Here is a 26,250-nt window from a genome sequence, read left to right on the forward strand (position 1 = left end):
CAGAACCTGTGAATCCCCGGCCCCTGAAGCAAAGCATGCGAACTTAACCACTACATCACCCAATCGGCCCCTCCTTTTCTTTTCTTTCCTATTGACATCCCAATCCTTGTCTCAGAATCTGCTTTAGGGATAACTGACATCAGGACAATGAGAGAAGTGGAAAGTAAGTGTTTAGCCTGTCCAGTCTCTATAGAGAAGTGGGAAATAGAAAATGAGACTTGGCAATGGCTTTTGGCATAGCCAACCAACATCTCTGCTATAGCAACTATTATTAATCTGTTGACCTTAAACAAATAGATTGCCAGTTATTTCCCCGGCAAAAAATGGGTTTATTCGAGATCAGCAAAGAATTGCAATTTGGGGTCTACAAGCATGGAGAGCCATGTGCAAAGCTTGAGCAACAAGAGGATGGGAAACTCTTTTATAGAGAGAAAGAGGAAGTTGGGAGGGCGATTGTAAACAAAAAGTCCTGGAGGAATTGAGAGTTGGACCATAGTGGCTTTTCAGTGGCTGAGTGGAGACAGTATCTCATTGGCTCACTATCAGTCTAGATATATTGAAGTTGCCTGAAATCATACAAGTCAGTAGTGTGTCTGACAAATATAATCTGTTATTTACTTGCCACCAACTACAGGATGTGAGAGCACATTCCTCGGGGCTGGCGTAAACCAGAAATACAAGTGGACTGAACTTCTTTAGCCTTGACTGATTTTGCAATCTCTTTTCCTTGCTTTCCAGACTGAAACAGAACATCTTTGATTTTTGACTTATTATAAATTTTACTGATTTGTTTGTGCAGCTGAAAATTCTACTATGTCCTACTCAACGTGCATTAGATACTGTGTATTCATAATGTTATCAATATATATTTAGCAATTTACTTTTGGTGGTTTAAAACAGCAGCCATTTGTTTCTCTAGGTGTATGTTTCTTCTTCATCTCAGCCATAACCTCAGTGACTACATTGTCCTCTCTTAGACAGTGGGCTAACTGATTACAGGAAACTGATTCTACTAGGACCTAGGACTCTGGTAGGACTTCTAATTCTAGTTTCTGATTTTTTAAAAAATTTTCGTATAGACATAACATAACGTTTTTGACACATTATCTTCTACTCAAACTAGACTGATTAGTTTCTTTGCTATCTCTGGCATGTTGGCTATTTTTTAATTTTAGCCACTCTATTGCATAGCCTTGCAGAGTTCCCTAGACAAAGAACATAGCTCAAGAAATGTTTATTAAAAGAATCATGAGTACAAGCTAACTCTCCACTTAGAAAAGAATATTAGTGGTGTCTGAATCTTTGTTGCTTTTCAAAGATACTGTTAGATGTCACATTACCAGAAATTAATACCACCACCCCTTACAAAAAGAGGGAGAGGAGAAAGAAAAAGAAGCAAGAAAAAAAGAAAGGAACTCTGGAGCAGTTACTTTTTTGAAAAGAATTTTATGTGCTTGGAATCACACAACTTTAGATGAATGATATGGTGTAATATGTACCATCTGGTATTAAAATCCTTATCATTTAGCAAAGTAGATAAAAAGAGAACATTTGGACATCTTTACAATATGTTCATAGAATAAGCAATCTTTTGATTGTAGCAAAAGATGCATAGAAACCATTTTTTTGGCCATCATTTATTTTTCCTTGTGTGCATGAAATATGAGAAATTAAATGTAAAACTAGTTTTCTAGTGAACTTTTCCTTTGGGTTTGCCAATAAAGAGATGATGTAATTATTTCCAGATTCGCATCGGTTTGATTCTGTTGTGTGTGTGTGTGGGCGTGAGTGTGTGAGAGCACGCTAAATGAGCTATCATTTTGGAATATTTATTCTCATTTACCACTGTGCACAATTTAAATTTAGTAGATTTACAACATACTTTTGGCTTGAAGTCCCTGAGCTAATTATGTGGCATTTAATTGCAAAGTGGTTTGGTACATATTTACGTGGCATCTGTAAAGATCATTTCAAATGGGTGTGGGCTTATTCTATTTTCTTGTGAACATGTTCAAATTCATAACTCTATTCCAGAAAGATAACTTAGAATATTAATTTATTGCCCTCAGTCACAGCTGTTTCTTTTATAAACACGGAAGATTTGACGTGGCAATTGTCATTTTATTCTATTGAGATCTTTCCCCAAACATTTGAAATTATTCCTTAGGACCAAAAGATTCTGTCAGATAACTTAGAAATTTCTGAACTACCTTGGCTATTTGATATAGTTGATAATTTAGATAGAGCATTCATTCTTTTTAAAGTTTATTTGCATAGATTCTGAGAGTAAAAATTTTCTTTTTCCTAATCAATCAACTGATTTTAGACAATACTTCACTAATTAGATTTATTTCTATCAGAAATTATGTATGTTTATGTTTAAAGTTTAATGTATTTTGTAGGGCTGATAACTGAGCGTTGAATCTAATAGTGATTGGTGTTTTCCCCTTTTTCTGGGCTGTCTGGAATTTAAACTCGTTTGAGGAACCAATTGGATCAATCTTACAGCCACAGCAATTAATGCAATCAGATTCTGCTCTGAACACTAAAAGCACCTAGGAGATACACCCGTGTGTAATAGTGAATAGTAATGGTTACTCTGCCAAAATGTGGGAAAAACACATAATCTATTATTGTGCACCTTTACTAGTTACTAAATAAAATACTTAAACAGTTAAGAAAATGGAACATTAAATTTTCAAATGAGGGGCCTGCCCCATGGCCGAGTGGTTAAGTTCGCATGCTCCACTTTGGCCGCCCTGTTTCGCTGGTTTGGATCCTGGGCACCGACATGGCACCACTCATCAAGCCATGCTGAAGTGGCATCCCACATAGCACAACCAGAAAGACCTACAAGTAGAATATATAACTACTTACTCGGAGGCTTTGGGAGAAGACGAAGAAAAAAAAAGCAAGATTGGCAACAGATGTTAGCTTAGGTGCCAATCTTTAAGGAAAAAAGAAAAATTTTCAGATGACTATTATGGACTGAATTGTGCTCCCCAAAATTTGTATGCTGAAGCCCTACTCCCTAGTACCTCAGAATGGGCTGTATTTGGAGACAAGGCCTTTAAAATGGTGATTAAGTTAAAATGAGTTTTGTGGGTTTTTTAAAAAGTGAATCCTCATCTAATGTGACTCATATAAGAAGAGGACATTTGAACACACTGAGTGACACCAGGGTATCGTGTGCACAGAGGAAGGACTGTGTGAGGACGCAGAGAGAAGGCACCATTTGCATGCCATGGAGGGAGGCCTCAGGCGAAACCAAACCTGCTGACACCTTGGTCTTGGACTTCCAGCCTCCAGAATGGTAAGAAAACAGATTTTTCTTGTCTAAAACTCTCCAGTCTGTGGTATTTTCTTGCAGCAGTCCAACAGACTAAGACACCTACCGATTCCAGGAATATATAGATTTTAATGTTTTAAAAAGAGAAGCACATTTAACCATACATTTGGAAAGAGTGATAATCAAATATATGTTGTTCGGCGTTCCATAAATTGGAAGGAAAAAGAGCAGGAAACTGCACTGTCATTTTAATATTTAACCAAAGAATAAAACCTTGTAGTTTGAGGCAAGAGGAATCCTACTAATATTAGACATACAGGGAGTGAAAGTGTGTGAGGAGGGCATGTAGAGGGTTGGTTGGATTATCATCAGTAGCGCATTTGAGCAAAGTTGCTTCCGTGGACCAAATGGAGCATTGCGATTTCACTAAGGGTGTAAACAATAATAGTCACTGCAGGGCACCGACCTCCCAAAGTGAAATGAGTCCCTGCCTCTACACTTGCAAGCTCAGATGTAGTCAGAGATCTTTCAGATTTAGTCACCTCCATCAAGTGACCCGGGGGACCTTGCATAATTTCCTTCCCTTCCTATGTAGTGCCTTTCCATCACTCTGCTCCATGCATCTGTACCTTTAGCATCCCGCTGCTTGACACTGTCTTACACACTTCTCCTTCCTATGCTAACATTTACCTCACCCCAGGACTCAAGTACATATTCCAGGTAGAAGACCTCAAACAGCTACATGACATCACATCTTTAGTGGGGTGATGACAGACAGAGAACATGCTGTCTAAGCATATTTGTCTCACATTCCTCTTAAGATCCCATTGAAATCATTGTGCAGAATTTTAAAAAGGACTAAATGCATTACAGCAAAGAGAATTGAGGAGGAGGCCAACTGTGGATGGCGAATTTCAACATCTCTTTGGATGAGAGCGGAAAGAAGATGAATGTGTTGACTGGTGAAATGAAGAGGACAAAGTTATGGTTCAACATTTGCAAAGGGATAGATACAGAAAAAGAGTAGCCTGTCTCTTATTGCAGTTCAAGAAAAAATGTAAACTGTCTTTTTAACTTTCATATTTTAGAATCAATTTATAGGCAATGCATGGAAGACATTGCTAACATTTAAGAAAGTGCAAACTTGAACAACTTTCACCGTGAAATTAAATGTATATCTGAGAAGATGAAAACAAAAGAAAGGGAGGGATTAGGATGTTAATAACCTCATCTCACATAGAGAAAACCTGAGATGGTCTTTGAGAGTTGTTGAAATTATAAATACAAGTGAGTTTTTTTATTCAAGTTTATTATCTAAGTTAAGAAATACAAATAATAAGATAGCTATCAAAATATAGGAAGAAGGGAATGGATAGGGCTGAGGGTGCTAAATGATCTTCTACAACAGAGTTAATACAGGTTGCTTAAAGTTGCTAAATCAAGAGAGATAAGAACATGTGTTATTAGCAATATGGAGATAACCACAAGAAAAATAAAACTGGTAAACAGTTAAAGTGTTGTTTCTAGAGAATTGGACTGGAGTGGAAAGGATGGTGCAGGAAATCATTTTCATTGGAAGTTTTTCTTATCTATTTGATTTTTGTCAAGCTCACGTATCATTTAGATAAAAATTAAATTGTAAATATCATACTGGTTATATAACACTAAGTTTTGAGAATTTATCAGTTCACATCACTGAAAACATATGCAAAATACGAATGAAATATTTAGGATAGACTGTTATGCTTTAATAACAAATACCACACATTCACTGGCTTCATGCAAAACCAAAAGCTTGGTTCTCTCAAACGCTATCTGTCCCTATACCAGTTAGCAGGGGCAGCTCTGGCCCATATAATTCCCTCAGAGAGACACACAGAGAGCTGACAGTGACAGAACCACTACCACCTGGACTCGGGAGCATTTGCAATTTTCCCCTCGTCACAGTGGTGGGATGCAAAAAGAAGGCTGCACACCAGCAATGAAATCCTTTGGCCTTGAGTGATACTTGTCACTTCCAATCATTGCACAGTGGCCAGAAATTGTCTTATGGGTTCTCTGCTTTCTTTCAAGGGGACAGGAAAATTTAATCCTTCAGTGTACCCACAAAGAGAAGAAAAGCTATAGGTGAACATTGGACCTCTCCATAAAAATAAAACTTGCATTTAAAGATTTTAGATATGTTTAGTACCGTGATTAGTATTTTGGAGCCTCAATAAACCACCAGGATATTGTAAGTTAAAAAGAACTAATAAATTATGAAACCCTTTTTCTGTCTCTAGATATTTTATCTAAAATTTTAGTATAAAGTTTTTCAAACAACAAAATTGAAAGAATCTTGCAGTGAATACCTATACACCGAACTGCTAGACTCTAACATTAACATTTTACTATTCTTACTTTATCACTTATTTCTTCCAGATATATTACTGTCTGACTTTTCTTTAGCCAGCTCTGGTGGTCTAGTGATTAAGATTCAGCACTCTCATCACCACAGCCCGGTCTCATTTCCGAGTCAGGGAACCACACCACCTGTCTGTCGGTTGCCATACTGTGGCAGCTGTGTGTTGCTGAGATGCTGAAAGCTATGCCATCGGTATTTTAAATACCAGCAGGGTCACCCATGGTGGACAGGTTTCAGTGGAATCTTCCAGACCAAGACAGACTAGGAAGAAAGACCTGGCCATCCACTTCTGAAAAAATTAGCCGTGAGAACTCCATGAATGGCATCGGAGCATTGTCTGATACAGCTCCAGAAGGTGATGGGATGGTGCAAAATGACCAGGCAGGCTCTGGTCTGCTGTATACAGGGGTGCTAGTTGGAATCAACTCGAAGGCACTAACAACAAAAATTTTCTTTAGAACATCTTTGTTTAAGAACCTCAAATATGGGGCTGTCCTGGTGGTGCAGCTGTTAAGTGTGCACATTCTGCTTCGATGGCCCGAGGTTCGCAGGTTCAGATCTCGCAGGCAGACATGGCACCACTTGACAAGCCGTGCTGTGGCAGGTGTCCCACATATAAAGCGGAGGCAAATGGGCGTGGATGTTAGCTCATGGCCAGTCTTCCTCAGCAAAAAGAGGAGGATTGGCAGCAGTTAGCTCAGGGCTAGTCTTCCTCAAAAAGAAAAAAAAAAAAGAACCTCAAATAATAATAATACCAATAATATTAATGATAATAATCTTATTTATTGAGCTTCTATGATATTCTAGGCATCTTAAATATACTAATTCTTGTCCTCAGAGATCTATCATATAAAGTACATATTATTCTCTGTCTACTATAATTAAAGAATCAATAATCAAAGAATTTGAGTAATTTGCTGTTTCCCTTAGCAGATCAAAGATTCAGATTTATTTGTATTGGATTCTACATCCTCAGTGCTTTTATTACTACATCTCACCATCTTCGATTTTAATACATCAGTAACTACTAGGTCTCCCAAACCACTTTCTCCCTTTCCTCCTAACTATATAAAAACATATATAGTGCATACAATTATTTGCTAATCTTGTGTAGGAAAAATATTTGTTCCATCTCTCTTTCCATTTCTCGGAAGGCAATTTTTCTACTTTTCCACCTGGACGGTATTCCCAGCTATATTCCCACTAACCAACAGCTTCGTTATGTCGCCTTTAGCGTAAATGGGAGGCCAGCAAATGGAATATATGGCAGGGCTTTTGCCCTGCTGGAAACAAATCCTGGCGCCATAACATACCCTATGGACAGCTTCTCAGATGGATTTTGCAAAAGACATTCCTGCTAGTCATTTTACTGTTCTGATCTTTTTCCAGGACAGTTTTAACTTGTCTTCAGAAACCTTTAAGAATTCAGACAATGAGTCTCTTTCTAAACTTGAAGCTTGCTTATTCAGCTGGATGTCACAAGGGAAGTGATATTTTTCCAAAGGTAGAACAATAAATTCAAACATCAAGATAATAATCCTGTGATTTTGCAAATTATGTGTTATATTCACTTAATAGTTTTGAATTCTACAATATGCTTATATATCACTTTCCTTCTTTTCCCAGTAAAGAAATATTGTGAGCAAGTTATTTCTGAGATCTGTCTCAGATGCATAAAGAAGAAAAATTTTCTATAGTTTTTGCTAAATGTGACATTTCACTGTTTTGCTAAATCATAAATTACCATCAATATATCCAATACTTCAGATATTGTGCAAAATATCATTCCATGGGACAGAATAATTTTTAAACTAGCATTTTAATAATCAATTGCTGTGGATGTATACGTATTATCCTAGAACAATTTTGTTAAATTTTTTCAGCTATAATGGCATACTTAATCATGAAAGATGGTATAACCTAGTATTTCACGCATGAACACTGAAGCCAGACGACCTGGGTTTGAATCCTGTGTCTGTCATCCAACAGCTACATGACACTGAACAAGATACTGAAGCTATCTGTATTGTTTAAAAGTTTTAGGATTTTTCTGCTGAGTCTTCTTTCCAGGGTGCCATAAGCACTTACGTCTGAGATTCTTACTAAGTCATAGTTCCTTGACCTTTTTTATCTTGGTAACGTTCACTTCTTATTTATTTTGGCAATTCCTTCACATGGTCACATGCATTACCTTTTCATTTCTCAGCACTGAGCTACTTAAGACATTTGAAACTGTAGTCTTCTGGGCTCAGATCTCTCTTCCTTTCAGGTTGTGCGCTCTAATTCCTTTCAAACCTGTATTTCATCCCAGGGAATCTTCAGTCTTTTTCTCCCAATTTATCTATCCCCTCCTAATTTCATTTCTTTCACTATCCAGTTTCATGCTCGTGGCTCATTGGCCCCATTCCGTAACTCTCGATTCCAGTTGATTGTTTATCCTTCCGTTGCACCAGAAATTAAAACCTTTAACTTGGATCAGTTCTGCCATTCATTTGTCTCAGTTCCTTATTTGAAAAATGGTCTAGTCTAGAGAAAATTTGTGTAATTATGTGTATTGGAGTCTCTGCTAGCAATAAGATTCAAAGCTACTAGTTATTGGGTACTTTCTATGTGTCGTATAATAAGAAGTGCAGATCTGTTCTTTCTCTTATCCTCACAGCAACTGTGTAAGATAGCTGATATTGTTCCCTATTTTGCAGTGGAGGATCCAATGCTTAGAAATGTTAAGACATTCTAGATCAAAGAGTTAGTAAATGGCACAGGCTGGATTTGAAACTCAATCTTTTCTCTCTAAAGCACAAGTTCCTAACCACTGTACCATGTAATTACCAATATGTGGCTTCAAATGTATTATTTCATTGTATGTGTTCTACTGTTGTTTTTTTTTACTTTCTCTTCTTGCCTTCTTTTGGACTCAATAAATCTTTTTTTGTTATTCTGTTTTTCTCTTTATTAGTTTGCCAGTTATGCATTCTTTACCTATATGTTGTGGTTAACTTTGAAAAAAAATTCATCCTTCCTGTTTGACATACAATATTAACTCTAATCAATAAACTTTACACTCCTCCTGGCCAATGCATAGTTTTTAGAACACTTTAAATTTTAAATATCTCTATAACCATCTATTATCTGTCTGTTAATAACTGCCCCCCCACCACACATGCACATTTACATTCAATTGTTTTTGTGGAGTTCATTGGATTTTTTGACACCAATCTTATCAAAGATGTCATCAGGAATTTTCTTCAAGATGCCAGTTTTGTCTAGTTTTTTTTTGTTTTTTTCAAGAAAGTTTAGAGAAATCAAATAAAACAATCTGTTACAGTGTTTTTACCAACAAAAGTCCATCTCTTTTTTTAAAAAAAATTATCATTTGGGAATACATTCCTCACTATCATAGGAGACTGCCTTTTCTTTGATCTCTGCCCTTTTTTCTTTCGTATGAATTAATTTCATGATATTTACGTGGAGTAGTCATGGCTAATGTTTTGTTTTGTTTTGTGTTTTAGTTAGGGCCATAAAATGAGGGATTGAGCATTTATTAAGATCACATTACTACAATAATGGCTTGAGCTTGTCTCCTAGTTATTTTTTTCATGATTTTTTTGGTAGTAGTCAAAATATATACAACATCAAGAAAGAGAACAGCAGATTACTTGTAAATTTTAGAGGCTTATAGTAACTTTGTGAGTATAATCAAGAAAAAAAAGAATTGCTAATAGAAAGCTCATTCTATTCCTCATAGCTTATTTGTCAATACTTAGAGTTGTCCTTGCTTCTCCTGATCCATCCCCTGTCCCTGACTCAGTCTTATCTCCTAGGAGTATGAATATTTAATGATTTAAATCTAGAAGTCTTCCAAAATTATTGGAAATATTACTAAAATCTAGAAAATTTCACCTACATGTTTATACATCTACCCAGACCTCTCCTTTTAACTCTAGTCCTCATTCAACAACTTACACATCTTCTCTTGGATGAATCAAACAGTTTCAAATTAACCATGTCTAAAAACAAACTCATGATCTTCTCTTCTAATTGAGTCTCTCTTAGAAAATGTATTGCCATCTATTCAATTATGCAAACAGAAACCTTAACACTCTCCTCGCTCTCACTCCCATCTATCCAGTCAACCACTGAATCCTGACAATTTTCCTCTGAATTCTCTCATATTTGTCCACTTCTTTCTATTTCTACCACCACCACAGTGCCCTTATATTCCAAACTACCTTTTTTTCCCCCTGATTTGTACTGTAAGATTAAAATCCTACCCAATCTCCTCACATCCAGTCTTGGTTTCCTCCAAATTGTTTTACTCACTGCACCAAGAAGAAACTTTTGTGTATATGTATATATCGTATGTATCTAGTATATATCTTCATCTACCTATATATATATCACATACATATGCACACAATAATAATAATTAACGCTTATTCAGCACCTACCATGTGTCAGGCACTATTCGAAGCATTTACACATTCTAACTTATTGAATTCTTACCATAAGGTAGGTGCTATTAATTGTCCGCATATAAATGAGGAGAAAGTGAGGCAGAGAGAATTTAAAGATTCTGCCCAGGACCACATGGTGCTGAAGCTGAGATTTGAACTTAGTAATTTTAGCTTCAGTGTTAATGTTCTTTACCGCCACACGATATTAACCCTTAATGAATCTAATCCCTTCTGACTTAAAACTCTTCAGTGACTTCCAAATTGTTCCTGGGGACTACAGAGTCTTTAAATGCTACTTAGAATAGTCTTCCCTCCCAACCTGTGTTGTCAAATACCTATTATTTTTTATGTATTTCCTTAATCATTATTTCTCTAAGGAATTCTTCTATCAAATCATTATTAGTAATCCTTTTGCACCATAGAGCTCTCTGTTATTAGCACTTATCACAGATAAAGTTTTACGTAAGTTTTGTGATTACTCAGCTAAGTTATGTCTCATCCACTATTGTATAAAGTGTATGCGCTATTATATCCTCAATGTGTAGTATAGTCTGGTATATATATGGTACTCAATATATATTTTCTGGAATAAAAAAAAAGATGGAAGGAAGGAAGGAAGAAAGGAAAGAAGGAAGAATTAGAAATTTTAGAGTTGGAAAAGTCTAAGAAGAACATTTCACAACTTTGCTTCCAGAACAGGAATCCTTTTTATATCCTTTCTCTTGAATCATCACTCAGTCTCTTCATTCTCTGTTTGAACAGTTCCAGCGGTGGGTAATTCTATTTCAAGAAAAGTTGCTTCCATTGTTCTGTGATTCTGAATAACTATTAGAAAATTCTTCTTTAGGTGGAGCTAAAACATGGCTCGTTATACATTTCACCCGTGTGTTCTACTCTTCACTTTCGAGCTTCCTCGAATAAATTTTATCCCCTTTTCACATGGCAAGTTTTCAAGTATTTAAAATTATTATATTTCTCTCAACACATTCTTTGTCCCCAGCATGGGGATATCTGATTACCTATATTTTTATGACATAATTATATATGATATAATTTTTTTACATGATAGTAATTTGATTTCTTGCCTTCAGCCAGCATTTTTAAAGTTATACTCAAAGCACATTCACTGGTTTTTCCCTCCCACCCACACATGAGCTTTGGTGTGAAAATAGGTAAGCAACACCACACATTATATTCTCTTCTTGGGAATACACATTATAGAATAACATATTAAGTTTCTAAGAAGGTTTGGAGTAAAATATCATGTTGGACTTTCTTTAATCTAGTGTTTCACAAATTTATATGATCTTGTGCTAGGAAAATATATCAAATTTTATAGAGTTTTTTGGAATACTATCTGGAAAAAATATATGGAGTTATGTGTTAATCTTTATGGAATATTTATTGTTTATAGCATATGTCTTACAAAATCAGAAGTCTAAAGTAAACCACACTTCGTTACTTAATGAAATCCTGGGTTATCTTTCTAACTCATGAGAAACAGGTGTATTATGTTAATTGATTAGAGTATAATTTTTTTCTTATATTTACTGGAAAGAAAGGAAAAATAAGGTAAGGGGAAAACATATGTGCATATATTCAAGTCAGAAAAATGGAAATAACTGTTACAATAACACTTTTTATTAAAATATGTTAACGAAACTTGCGAATAATGCATCAGAAATATTCTACTTCTGTTTTATTAGAAAGCATTCACTCTTTTTATTTAAAAAATCCAAAAAACATTGGCAAATATAAGAGCTGAATAATTTGCAATTCAAGTGTATTTCAAGTGTTAAAACACTAAGATTCTGTTAGAAATATGTTATAATAAATGTGAAACTTAAGATGTTTAGTTGCTAGAGTACATTGCACTATATCTAGGAACAGCAGCTATAGGAAATAGTAATGATCTAAAACTGACTGTTGCTCTGTTATTTGGTATTAAATGACTAGAACTCTATTGTTATAAAGTATTTGATGCATTTCATATCCGTTCTTGAACTAAATAGCAAACTTATACCTACAAAAGCTACTTAGCAATCTGAATTTAATAATTTCTTTATAATTATGGTAAAGAAATATCTCATTTTTTCATTTTCTTCAGATCTTACTGCCTCCTATTAGATTACTGTATTTATACTGTAAATATAGTATATGCATAAGTAATTTTGAACATAAACAAATACGTGTTTTCTATCGCATAACAATGCAGTTCCTTTATTTGGTATTAGTAAGCTGTGAAAGAGACCAAAAAAACTATCTTTGAGTTGATAAACTATCTTTACTCTGTGTCTGTTTTATTAATTAAAGAAAAGCAGGCTATGCTACATATAACTGGCGGAAGCATCTTTGGATAGAAAAACTAAGCTGCACAAATGAAAGTGATGACCAAGAACAATTGGAAATGTGGTTTTTGACTTAAACTTATGAATGGTAACCAAATTTCATGTCTGAAATATTAGCTCATTAAACCAATTTTAGATTGTTGAAGATGTGTTTAAATAACGACAGCCTGAAGGAGCCTGAAGCAGGTCATTAAATCCATTGGGATTGGTGGTTTGATCTCATTTCCATCCAGACGGAGATAGCGAAGATGAGGTCCATAACTGAAGATGTCTTGCTCTGCAGGCAGTGTAGTAGTGGTAGGACATATTACAGAGACATTCACATCTACGGAGACAAAGAAAGCATGAATGAATGAATTGGAACACAAGACACTAGGCATGGGAAGACCAAGAAGTATTGCAGTGGTCCAATGAAGGGCCTAGTGGCCTGATCTATGAAAGTGGCAGAGACATGAACTATTTTTGTGTAAGTTGGGGATTGTGAATATCTGTTTTATAAGAGTAACCCTGAAGATAGGTGCAGCATGTGTATAGTTATCTCACTCCAAATTCAGTGATATTTAGAACAGAGCACTAGAAAGGACGTATCACTAAAAGCTGTGACGGAAACAAAGGTGAATAAGAGATATCACTTGTCTTCTAAGCTTGCAGGTGAGATAAGCCATGCTTAGATTACTAAAGGGTGAGATAGGTAGTATTTAGGGTATTAGAGATGAAGACAGCAGTTCAGATCTGGTACTGAAAGAATGGGTAGGTGGATGGATAGGTGGATGTGTAGGTGGAAACTCAGTCTATCACTAGAGAAAGTGCTTGAAAATTACCTTAAAATGCAAATTTCACATTAATAGTGTATGATGATAGTTTTTTAAAAAGTACATTTAACATAAGTTTGCATATATAATAGTTAGAAAACAACCTTGAATCTCCATCCATGAGTGTGTTTAATTGGAAAGGAAACATTTGCCAAGAATTGAATTACAAAGAATTCAAGCCAGGAAACATCCCATCAGCCTTTTCACATGGTTAGGATGTGAGAAATCATGCACCTGCCTTGGATGAGAGCCCTTGGCATGCATGACTATACTGAGATTTAGGAGCATTCAGGAGAGAAGGCCTGTTAAACTAGCAAAACTCAAAGAAAGATGTGTATTAGCTGATCTCAACCGTGAATCTGTATAGTGCCTTTAAATCTCATTTTGAAGATGTTTTGAGCAAGAGATCTTTCCATAGAAGATAAGACCCACCTAACTTTGGCAATGGCCTTCCTTTGTGTCCTATTGATGCATACGGATTTATGTTGTATTGAAGGATTTTGTGCTTACTGAGAAGTTGCTTTGCTCTGATCTTATGCAATTTTGTGAATTCAACCAGCTAAAAATAATAATTCATATTTATATAGCAGATTTGTTCTCATCAAGTTATTTTTCTCCACATATATTATCACTTTATCATCATACACCCTCTTTTTCTCTCAACCTGAGCATTACAGGAATAGTGGTCCAGAGAGGTAAGGCAATGCACACAAGGTATTTCAACAGGCAAGTGGCAGACTGAGTCCCAGCCTGGTCCTTTTCCTACTGGGTCCCATGTCTACTGGAGAGGTCATTTCCCTTTAGATGTGCTATCTCATTATTCTTATCACCCTCATGCCCCATAATCAATGCATGTCTCAATAAATGAAATATGAGAAACAGGTGTTCTATTTAATTATATTTTCACGAATTAACTCTGGTGTTTCTTGAAGAGCACCAAGAAGCGACTTATTTGAATAGATAGCATTTTTGCCAAATTTAAAGTCCCTTAAGTTGTTCAGAAGAAATAAATATCTCCATCATTTTTCATAAGAAAAGTTCACAGTCCAGTAAATTCTGAGAACTCTTCATATAAAATGTATGTTTTTTGGAGACCACTTTATTAACAAGTAGAATAGATTATGTGGCCAGAAGAACTAAGTATTTTAACGGTTATTATAACACAGTGTGATATAATGGTGAGCCAATAATTCTAGCCAGGAAAATTTTTATTTTACATTTATATTTTTGGAATATAGAAATGACCGTGCTTGGTATCTACATTAAGAACCAAACAAATCAATCTTTCTTTGTTGATGTTGTTGCTATTAAAATTATTCTAATATTATTATCTTAGCGTACCTCTACTGATAAAATGTTTTCTAAAGTCTTGCATTGTGGGGATTGAAGAATAATGTACTATGATTATACTTTCTGAGTGGGAAAAAAAACATTTAAAATGAGAATGGCTGGGCTGAGGTCTGGGCTATTACATTTACTCTTTATCCTCAGGCAAATATCCTCACCTACTTGAGCCTCAGTTTCTCTTCCTTCAGAAATCCCTAATAATAGCACACAAGGTGCTTGTGAGGATTAATTAGTGGTTCTCAAAGTGTGGTCCCTTGACCGGCAGCATCAATACTAGCTGGGAACTAAATTATTAGGCTCACCCTGGACCTGCTGTGTCAGAACTCTGGAAGTAGGTCCCAGCATCCTGTGTTTTACAAGCCTTCCAGGTGACTCTGATGCACACTAAGATATAAAAACAATTAAAAAATAGAAATATATGAGGAAACACTTTGAAAACTCTAAAATGTGAGTAGAGGAAGAATAGTTTTATTGTGTACCTTGTATCAGAATTTAAGTGTCCAGCATATGTGCCAAAATGTGTTTTGAATTTTGCTACCTCACTCTTAAACACACTTATTCTCAAATTCTCAGGGGAATCCCTAATTCTCAAACAGGGATCTATGTGGAATTCCTTTAAATTAACTTCCCACATCAAATGTCCATGAGGCTTTTGTTCCCAGATAAGGAATGTACCTGTTAAAGCACAGAACTTTCATCAGGAAAAATATTGCATATGTCTGGGTCAATATTGGTTGTTGTACTATTTGTTTCAGTGAAACATATTCAGCTATTATCATTTTTTTCCTGCTGCATCTTTTGCTTTTGACAACAGGATTAAACAAGATGTCTCATCACCATGGAAAAATAATTGATGTGGCAGCAGCCTCCTTGTTAGTTCTTGGACTTTATGCTCAAGTAGGCTGTTAGAAAAACCAAAAAGTACCTTGAATAACTGAAGAGTACTCAGTGGGAAAATAGGCTACTGTTATAAACAGGATGTTTATGTGATTATTTGCTTAAATGAAACTTTAGTGAGTAATAACTGGGCAGCACAACCTTCTGACAATTATGTGTGTTATTTTCCTACAAACCATCTGACTGATTCTCACTTTAGGAATGTATTTTATAGGGTTATTCAGGAGGAGTATCCTCAAGATTATACTCCTAAAGGGCTTGTGCTGGTGTCAAGGATGCATGGATAGATGCCAGGCTGGTAGCAATACCCCTGTGGCTGGACCAAGATATTGTCCACTTCTACACTAGGTTCAGCCTGGTCTCAGTTGTGAAGATACCAAGTTTGCTTTGAATGTCTCCAGCCTCTTCTTTCTGTACCCACTAATTTTCTTGCTGGTACCTCTGCCTCCAATGCACTTTGCACTCATCTGTCTCTCCCTTATCAAAGTTAGTTTCCAAATGGAGCAGGTATTCTACCTTGTTGATTGCCATTAGTCCTAAGGAGTTGCCAACCTCCAGGGGCATTTGTTTCCATTTCAATTGAGCAAAGCCTGAAACTACAGTATTGGTTCCCAAATGCATGGTCCCCAGAGCAGCAGTCTCAGCATCACCTGGGAACTTGTTAGAAATGAAAAGTCTCAGGCCCCATCCAGTCCTACTCAATCAGAAACTCTGGGGTGGTGTCATCAATCTATGCACTCCGAAGTTGGAGAAACCCACTGATCTAAAGCAGAGACTCCAATGAGGCTGGTCTTGGGCATCAGCTGTCCTACAGTTTTTAGGACAGAGGTGCCTTCCTGATACCTCCTAAATCATATTCCTTCTATTACTATTCATGAGGTTGTTTGTACCTGGTACACTTTGTTAAATAAATCTACCTAGTGACTCAGAAATATTGGAATATCCTTGGAGTAAAAGGAAATAGAGACATTTAATTTCTCCAATAGGAAATAGCCTTCTGCAGATTATTAAAGTCCACTTTTTAATCAGCAAGTGACAATTTGAACTTTTTGGTTCATTAATACTATCTGTGAATAGACAAAACAATGCTGAAAATCGAAAATAAACTAAAACATATCTAAGGGCACATTAGTTGGGGGTAAAAAACCAACACCATTGCTACTTTCAAAGAAGAGATAGAGTAAATTTAATGCCCATGCGCATTTTAGTTAAAGACACACGCTGAGGGTTACTTACTTTTAATTTTGTTATGATCAAGGTGAAGATGCTGCAGATGAGCACTGATTCGGGGAACCTTTGTGAGTTGATTGTGTGACAGTTGAAGATCTAGAATTGATGACACATTAAAACCACTTGAAGGGAGGCCTGCATCTGATAATTTGTTGTGGTTTAGCCTCAGGAAGGCCACTTTAGGAATCACATTAAAATAATTCTCTGGTATTCCTTCAATAGAATTGTTGTCTAAATATAGTTGCATTGTATTGGCTGGTAATCTTGGTGGCATGTTCCTCAGGGCATTTTTGGCCATATTTAGCTGCATGAGGTTCTTGAGTCCCTTAAAGGTGTCTCTTTGAAAGGCATTGTCTAATAATTTATTGTGCTGCAGGTCAAGAAGGGTCAGATTCTCTAGATTGCTGAAGGTCCCTTGAGGAATTCTGGACACCTTGTTTCTAGCTAATTGTAATTGTTCTAAACTTCTTGGCAATGGAGAAGGTACCTCCTCTAGCTCATTATCTTCCAGAAATAAGAAAAGCAGCTTCTTTAGTTGGCTCAGGGCTCCTTTTTCAATTCCATAGTTGGTGATTTTGTTCTTGTTTAAATTTATCCATCTCAGCTGGGTGGCATTCTCGAATGGCTTCTCAGGAATGGTTTCTATCAGGTTGTTCTCAAGATAAAGATACCAGATCCTTGAAGGAATAGCAGGGATTTCTTTGAGACCTCGATTTTCACAGTATAAAGCAGTAGGGAAACTGGGTGGGCAGAAACACTCTCTGGGACAATCGAAGTCATGCATAGTCCAATCCTCTGGCTCATTTACCTCATAGACCTGTCTCACACTTCGAGTCCATGCAGTATCTGTTATGAATAATACCCAGATGATGAAACAGATTGTGGTTGCCATTATAGTACCTAGAATAAAGGATACAACTGTTAAATGTTTGGAGATCTTGACCTTTAGATAATTGTATGCACCAAAATGGTTAGTAAACATTACTTCTTTGGAAGGAAGGTAAAAACGTTAAAATTTTATTCATAGATATCAGTTAATACACATCTATTTAGTAATCTCTATAGCAAAGCATTTTGCAAACACTGAAACTGACTCACCAACGTGTAGCTTTCTGGTTTTAACCCAATCACAATGAAAACTGAGAAATGGAAAGCAAATTTTAGGAGCTCTAAGTGCTTTTCCATTTCAAGCAATTTAATGCAAGGACGTTAACTGAAACTCAGAGTTGAATGCAAGAGTACAAAAAAGTGATCTTTTAATAACTCAAACGGAGAGTCTGTGTTGTTCCTAAGAAGTAGGCATATGCTTTTACTTTTACTCCTAAATGAGCAAACCATCTGGATGAGATTTCCCAGGCTCTTTGGCCCTAGAGCCAAAGAAACAGAGAGATCAAAGAACATTTTAGCAGTTTGTTGTGAAGGAAGGTTCTAAGATCTGAAGAAAAGTGTGTGATTAATCTCTTTCTCTGTTGCTCAGCTTCTCAGGTAAGTTTTATTTGGGGGTATAGGGAAAGACTTCTAATATTATAGGTACACAATAAAGTTATTCAGCCAAGAAATTTAGATTATAAACTCTCTCTCTATATAAGTATGTATCACAATTAGGTAGGTAATATATTCAACTATGGCATTTCTATGGTTGATAAGAAGCAACATGTTTAGGATACAAGTAGAGCTCCATATTTTCAGTATGGCTGCTAAGAAAGAACAGGTTAAACTTGCTGATACACGATACGTATAAGACATAAACCCTCCCCATTGAATCAACAAGGTTACAGGTACAATGAACTATTCTAACAGGAAAGAAAATACATATATATAACAGCAGCTTTCTGATCAATGTACATTTAGTTCAACCACTTGATAATAAAGACGGAATAAATTTTACTGATCCCTTAGAAAATGATCAAATTAGTGTCATTTATGAAATGCTGATCTTTCAATTGTGCTGCTAAATTGAGGGAAATGACAAGTGCAGAGCTGTTTCCGCAAGCTGTCAAATTTCCTACGATTGCAGAATTCTGCTCTGGTCACCTTCCAATTGAGACACGTTAAAACATTCTTTTTTTCAGAATAGGGATTTGCTTTAGCTATTGAAGCTGTAACCCTGCCTCTGATGAATCAGAACTTTGCAATCTTAACTTTAAGAGTTTTTAAAAGTGCAAAATAGTTTACCTTGCTGTCCAGGAATATACCGTTGAGTCCTGTATCTGGATCTGAAGTTTGCTAAAAATCGGTTAAGAAAAAAAAAAAAAACAGTTTGACTAATGCGATTATGCTGTCAAGCCTCCTGTGTATGAGAAAAAATAAAACCTACTCTGCCCAGTCACCATGAGCACCTTTTGATCTATTGTTTCCACTTTGACAGGGCTTCAGAAGACCGCTTACCTCAATCTTCTTGGATCTTCTTCCTCCCTTTCTATTGGTCCCTGCTCAATCACAGTAATGGATTGTTCCAGGCTCCACTGTCGTATTTTTATGAATCCACCCTAATATAAATGCATCCGTGGTTCCAACTTTAACTCCTCCAACAACCACAGCATCTCAGTACCTAGGCAGCCCAACACAGGAAATTGACTTAATCTCAAAAACCTATAGCAAAAATTCAGGGCAATTTTCACTCTGAATTCACAGTTCCAAAAATGTTCTAATGTACTGATACCTAAAACTCATCTACCAGAAGGAAGCTGAAGGTGGTTTTGATTTCAAGTATATAAAAAAAAGGATTTTAAAGTGTTTTACTCCAGATGATCTGTTTTTAAAAAATTGAATACAAAGAAATAAAGGTCAATGTCCTCTGTTTATAGGGAAATATTTAGTTCATTTCTCATATAAAACAGATGCCAGAATTCTATTTAGATATAATGTATTTGATTAAGGGGAAAAGAGATTGAAAAATATATTTGAAGAATTTAAAAATGAAATCTGGGAAGCTATACCTTATGTTGGCACTAAATATGGTGTTATGCTTTTTTTTAACAAAATTGATTTTGTTTCTCTATTTTTGACTGGGAGCTTTATTCCAAGTAATTATTAAAATGAGATTTTTTTTCTCATTATAACAGATGTTTTGCATTTAGTCCATTACAAGGCATTCTGTTGCACTGCTAATTTTTTTACTTTAACATATAAGTCTAAGATAATGTGTCTTCTGTCTTATATTTGAAAAAGTAATTATTGTGCCTTTTGAGTAAAGATGTAAAAATAATCTCACTTTCAGACATTATTCTGTTGATTGATTGTAATCATTTTGTTTTTCAAAATCTGTCTTATTCTGGGATCAAGAAGTTTAATTGATATGACTCGTTGAACAGTGCTCACAGAAGTATTACCAAGGGGCAGGCCCGGTGGTGCAGAGGTTAAGTGCGCATGTTCCGCTTTAGGGCCTGGGCTGTGCCGGTTCGGATCCTGGGTGCAGACACGGCACTGCTTGGCACGCCATGCTGTGGTAGGTGTCCCACATATAAAGTAGAGGAAGATGGGCATGATGTTAAAAAAGAAAAAAAGAAGAAGCATTACCAAAGATAGAACAGAGGGAAGAGGAGGGGGCACTGGATATTGTCTTTACACTCTCAACTCGAAAATTCATTTGAGTTTAAGAGAGCTTTTATATTTTTATTTTGTTTTATTTTGAGGAAGATTAGCCCTGAGCTAACATCTGCCTCCAATCCTCCCTTTTTTGCTGAGGAAGATTGGCCCTGAGCTAATGTCTGTGCCTATCTTCCTCTATTTTATATGTGGGAAGGCTGCCACAGCATGGCTTGATAAGCAGTGCTAGGCCTGCGCCAGGAATCTGAACCAGGGAACCCTGGGCTGCCGCAGTGAAACACATGAATTTAACTGCTACGCCACTGGCCGGCTTTTATAGACCAGGAGCTGATTCAGACATGATCCCTTAGTTGCTTTACAGGGACACTCATATCATAGTTTAAGAAAAAAAGCAAGTGTTGTTTGCTTTCTCACAACAATGATCTCTCTCTTCTGCATTTTTTTGTTTTCTCTTCTTTTTCTAAACACTCAGGATATAAACAACAGATGATCTTCAAATCTGTGTGGCTCCCTTCAGCTACTCTCCTATTTCTTCATTTTCTTTTTTTAGCCACTTATTTCAGTCATTTCTTAATTCTATTACACAAATGTTGCTACGTGTTCATTGTGGGAACATCAGAGCAGTACCCTGGCCACCTCAAGTCTTCATCTTCTGTTCGCCATTCCGCCCATGATCCACCCACCAAAATATGGCTTCTGATCCCTCCGCCTTCCTAAAATTGCTCTGACAAGACTCAGCAATGATTGTCGCATTTACTAATCTATTGAAGTCTTTTAGTGTTTAGCTCACTTGACTTGTCTTTTGACAATTCTGACCTATCCTTTTTCTTAAATGTTTCTCTTAGTTTCTCTGACATGATCCTCTCCTAGTTTTTGCCTCCCCTTTTCTATGGACTTCTTTCTGTCTATATCCTGAAGCTCTCTGTTTCCTCCAACATTTTTTTAAAAATGCTTTTAACCTTTAGAGCCCTTTGAGATTCTGTCCTGTGTTCTGTGTTGTTCTCGCTCTATGCACAGGTCCTGTGAGAGACTGAGGTTTTAACCACTCCTCTGGGATGATGACTCCTGAGTCTGTCTCTCCAGCCCAGCCTCTGGAAGAAAACCTGGACTCCGGTGTGTGTATATTCCTACTTTGTAGAAATTTCCTGTTGCATGCCTCAAAGACATATATCTAAAATGAAATTCACTCTCTCTCTGTACTTCTAACTGTTCTCGTCATTTTATACTTTCGAGTGACACCATCATCTTATTCAGTCTCCTAAACCAGAAATCTGGAAATCATTCTTAACTCTTCCCTCTCATTTTGTGAGCATATGATAGCAATCGCATTTTAAGGATCCTGAAAGACGTGATATAAATAAAAATGAACATCTACCATGCTTGCTAGATTTGGTATCGTTGTTTTCCACTGTTGGTATAATCTCTGTCTGTCTATATCTTGATTTTTCCTGTAACGATCCAATCTACCCTCGTTTGATGAGTGATGCCTGGAGGACGAGGACTTAAACCCTTCGTTGGAATTGCTTAAGTGCAAGTTCAGTAAATTAAATTAAGAAGGTTGTGAGAATGTCTGAGTCATGTCAGCTGTTCCAAGAATTAATGAAAGATTCTGCCCAGTCTGATCTGACTCTGCTAAGAGAGACAGCAGAAGCCTAAGGTGTAGTGATGTGGATTTGGCATTGTCTTTCTAATGACAGGTTGATATTTTAGAAGCCCTTGGGGCTTTGGACATAGTGGGTATTTAGTAAATATTTTCTGATTGAGTGAATGAACAAATAAATACACAAGGCAGATGTACCTCTTTGATGGCCATGAGTTTTTTTATCAGATAAACTATGTAAATAGAAACCTATTGGAGAGCCTTATATATATGGTAAAAATAATATAAAGTAAAATGAAAGAACAGTTTTCCTTTTGCAACTTACCAGTTGTTTGAGTGCGCACAGGCTATTTAACCACTCTACGCCTATGTCTACCCAGACTGCATCTGCTGTGACTACTACAAAGTGGTGTTTGAAAATTACATGAGACGAAGAAGGTGAACATGTCAGATGAGTGTAGGAAAATTTCATAGAGAAAAAAGCTAAAGCTCAAGGAGAGCTCACAAATCGTCTCTTCAAACTCCTTCCTTTTACCTATGAGGAGAATGAGGCCCAGAAATTTCTTTCAGCAGAAAGTGTGACAGTCGGCATCTCGGCTTTCCTGAAGACCATTGACATTTTAAAAGAGAAGGCAATGTGTGAGGGTATAAAAGATGTGAAACTCTAGCAGGATTTCAACTTTGTTGGCGTGTGTGTCTCCACATCTATGTTAGCAATGTTGGACTACTTCTGTGATCCCAGGAGCTTTGTTTTCGTACAGTTGACTGGACTTTTGCTAGGAGAAATAATTTTCTCTTAATAGATTGATTTTAGCTTTGTGTGACTAAACTCTGTCAAAAAATTTAAAAATATGAAAGAAACCCACTAAAGTATATAACTGACACATAAGCATATACATATATTATTGAAAAACTTTGTCAAAATAATACATTTAATATATTAAATATTATTATAATAACATTAATTACTGTATTAGTAATGATACATTTTAAAGGTCAAAACTACTACAAAACTGATAATGAAGATAACAATCCCCAACCCCACACACAACATAAGTCCTATTCCCAAGAGGCCATTACTTTCAACTTTATCATGGATTTCCTTTAGTATTTACTTTAATAGTCTTGTTTGTATTCTCTTGTTTGACTTCTTAATTTTAAACATCAAGTATTTTCTTGTCAGATAAGGATTGAGCACATTTTCCCAGTCCTACTCCTTACCCCACCTGAAGCCATGATTCCCTTCAGTAACTCCTAATACATGAATATCACCAACTTTGATTAAGTAAATATTGTCTGCATACAATTTCATAGTGAAAAAAGTTAAATTATGCAGTATAAATATTATTTACTGCTAAAATAATCATTGCAAAATTATTTTAATTCCTTCGTTGTACCACGTTTATTTGCTATAATCATATAATGTAACTATATGTAGTATGTTCTATATACATATACAACTATTTCACTAATATGTTCTAAAATCTCAAACAGAATTGTAAAATTACTTTGAAAAACTTATTGCACTCAGTGAGTAGGGGCAACAGAGTGTGCTGGTTAAAAGCCAGATTTGCTTGGGTTTGAGTAAATTTCTGCCATTTACTAACTGTGAGACCTTGAACAATTATTTATCTTTGCCTTAGTCTCCTCACCCGTAAATTAAGGATAATAATAATGAGAATAATAATAACAGTAATAGCAATAATACCCCCTCATAGGGCTGTTGTAAAAATTAAATGAGTTAATTTTCTAAAGCACTTAGGACGTGATAAAAGTGTTGACAAGTAAAATTAGACATATTAGGTACACTTTTTTCTCCTGGGAGGTATTTTCCCTGAAATTCTATATTCTCCTGCTTCAATCTAGTTTGCTTGCTGTTGCAAGCCAACCTAAGCAAATCTGGCAGACTATAATCTTCAGGTTTTTTGTGACACATTTCAGTTGTCTGATAGTTAATGACGGCTACAGGATTCCTCCTTTTCAACCTACACAGAGGTGTTATGTTTGATGAAAGTAAGCACAGTTGTATCTTACCTAAGAGGCAATTATTTGCAACAGGCATTAAAAAAATTCGTGCTGAATCTTCATTATGTTTCTTTCAGCATTAACTAAGTTTACTAAGATGTAAATTAAAACACACAAAAATCGCACTGTCTCTGCTGAAGTACTATCTTTTAAAGTATATTACGGATAATACAACCTTTGTTCTCTGAGCCTCTGGGATTGTCGTGTCCTGGACTTCTTTGGCTCATCTCCTGTGCTAGATCCTTTGTTACTTCCTGGATCTTGTGTTCTGTTCTTTCTTGGTTAACTCCACAGTCTTGGCAGAGTGCAGCCTTGGATCACTTCCTGTGCATCTGAGATACTTTTTTGTGTGTGAACTCACATGTATAAAAATGTGTTCATTCAGCCCACCCACTTAACTGATACTTTGACTGGATAGAATTCTAATCTGAAATAATGTTCCTTCCAAATTTTGAAGGTATTTGAATAAGCGATTGTCTTGTTGCTTTTGGAGTTGAAATTAAAAAGCTTGATAAAATCGTGATTTTCAGTTTTCAGAATGTGACCTTTTCTTTTTGCTCTCTGAAAACTTTTGGGATTTCCTTTTGATCTTAAGTTTCTGAACTTTTACAACATAGAGATGTATTTGACTCACCCACCAGGTACTCAACAAGTCCTTTCAATCTGGAACTTGATGTCCATGTATTCAGTCAATTTTTTCTACTTCCTCTTTTTGTGAATCTTAGATAGGGCACCCCCTGGTGAGGCTGTCTAATTCTCTTAGCTCTTCTTTTCTACTTCCCCCCTCAAAAGATTTTTATGCTTTCTGACAGATTTCCTTAATTTTCTCTTCTGACCTTTAACATTTCTATATCATATATCATATATTCACTTTGGGAATCTGTCCTCTGGTTGTTCCTTTTCTAAAGCATTCTTTTGTTTTATGTAACTGCTAACTTCTCTTATTGCATTCAAAATGAGATGAAAAACTATAAGATCTTTGTAGTATTGTGAGTTATTTTTGCTCCCTGCAATAATTTTATTTTCTTTGATTTCTTTTTTCCTGGTTTGATTTGGGCTATTAGAGGTGTTTCATATTGGAGGTTTTCCTCACATATGTAATGATGCTTTGCTGAACTTTGATGCTTAAGAAGAAAGCACTAATAATCTTATTGGAAGACCCATGAGAATCGATAGCACTTGTTGGCTAATGACCAGGTATTCTTTCCCTTTCTCTCCACATATATATATTTATACATATGCATATGTACAGACACGTGTGTGTGTGTTGGGTATAAATTGAAAAAGTCAATGCTTAGTCAGTGTATTTTCATAGCTATGATTTTTTATCAATAGTGCTAGCACACAGGTTTTTCTCTTGTGAATAGATAGCAAATAACCTTCTATTCATAGTTTAGCCTTTGCACCTGGTGCATCCTGAGGCTATGTTGTCCAAAACTGAACTGAAACTAGCAATAAACCCTGTCACTTATAAGCGATTTATGTTTTGATTCAACTTTGATACCTATGACTCTCTCTGGTACCCGTTGCTCCAAGACTACCAGAAGACTTTCATTATCTCATCAAAAAATAAAAATAAAAACAGCTCTGAGATTCTTGGGTGAGCTCTGTTACCAACTACCCAGAGCCACTCTGCTCTAGAGTCACTTTCTTCCAGCTTTTAAGCCCTTTCTGTTTCTACCAAGTTAGCTTTAGCACCACTGGCCTTCAGAGAATGCTAAGATAACAGGAGGTGAGCGGTCTAAAAGCCAATTAGCTTAAAGCTCATCTCGGTAGCACTTCGGAAGAGGTCTCCTCCATGACAACATTTCGTCAGAATGCTGAGAAAATACTACCAGATTCATAATGTCTCTGGTAATCTTGAGGAGATTCATTGAATCATAATTCTGTATGCTTGTTATCCTTAGCTTCTTATCAAACTGCCCTTCCAGGCCATGCCCATCAGAGCTATATTGTTGCAGTAGTCCACTCTCAGTTGGCTCCCTCATATCATATAGCATCAATTATAGTTTGATTGTATTTATACTCTTCTCAGAGAAAGCCCTTGTGAGATCATAAGTGTGACTGAAGGGAGGGACAGCAGTGCTATGCCACAGGACTAGGACCTATTTGAACCCATTCTCATTTGTATCATGTACTTGCTAAATAAGCACTGTTGGGCAATTCAGATTAGGCTAGATAAATCAGATAATACTGAGTTCATGGGCAGCAAATGTCAAATTGTTGTTCAGCCTCTCCTTGGGTTTAGTTTCTCAAAAGGATAATAATTATTTACTCAATAGAACATAATCTTGC

The 26,250-nt window shown here is 36.2% G+C and overlaps 1 protein-coding gene across 5 annotated transcripts; it reads right to left on the reverse strand.

Moving 5' to 3' along the window:
• Nucleotides 1-11,770: 11,770 nt before the first annotated feature.
• Nucleotides 11,771-24,265, reverse strand: KERA (keratocan). 5 transcript variants are annotated; one of them, XM_044765793.2, is made up of 5 exons: nucleotides 24,131-24,265; nucleotides 19,170-19,332; nucleotides 18,957-19,007; nucleotides 16,788-17,681; nucleotides 11,771-12,820 (listed from the first exon to the last, which is right to left on the reverse strand). In XM_044765793.2, exons 4-5 carry the CDS (start codon nucleotides 17,671-17,673, stop codon nucleotides 12,648-12,650), a joined length of 1,059 nt encoding a protein of 352 aa, XP_044621728.1. In that variant the 5' UTR covers nucleotides 17,674-17,681; nucleotides 18,957-19,007; nucleotides 19,170-19,332; nucleotides 24,131-24,265; the 3' UTR covers nucleotides 11,771-12,647. The 5 variants fall into 5 exon arrangements, with proteins under 5 accessions (XP_044621728.1, XP_070363149.1, XP_014696753.1 ...); XM_070507048.1 differs by lacking the exon at nucleotides 24,131-24,265 and adding an exon at nucleotides 23,965-24,085; XM_014841267.3 differs by lacking the exon at nucleotides 18,957-19,007.
• Between the last annotated feature and the right edge of the window lie 1,985 nt (nucleotides 24,266-26,250).

Source organism: Equus asinus, chromosome 4, assembly GCF_041296235.1.
Source record: "Equus asinus isolate D_3611 breed Donkey chromosome 4, EquAss-T2T_v2, whole genome shotgun sequence".
NCBI classification, from domain to species: domain Eukaryota; kingdom Metazoa; phylum Chordata; class Mammalia; order Perissodactyla; family Equidae; genus Equus; species Equus asinus.

What these genes read in the sequence shown, in the direction of transcription:
- KERA (XM_070507046.1), bottom strand. Translation starts at nt 24,182, where the DNA reads ATGAGCCAAAGAAGTCCAGGACACGACAATCCCAGAGGCTCAGAGAAC. An exon ending in CAGAGGCTCAGAGAACAAAG is followed by an intron (nt 19,008 to 24,130) that starts GTTGTATTATCC and finishes ACCGATTTTTAG; the next exon opens with CAAACTTCAGATCCAGATAC. An exon ending in GTATATTCCTGGACAGCAAG is followed by an intron (nt 17,682 to 18,956) that starts GTAAACTATTTT and finishes CCTTTATTCTAG; the next exon opens with GTACTATAATGGCAACCACA.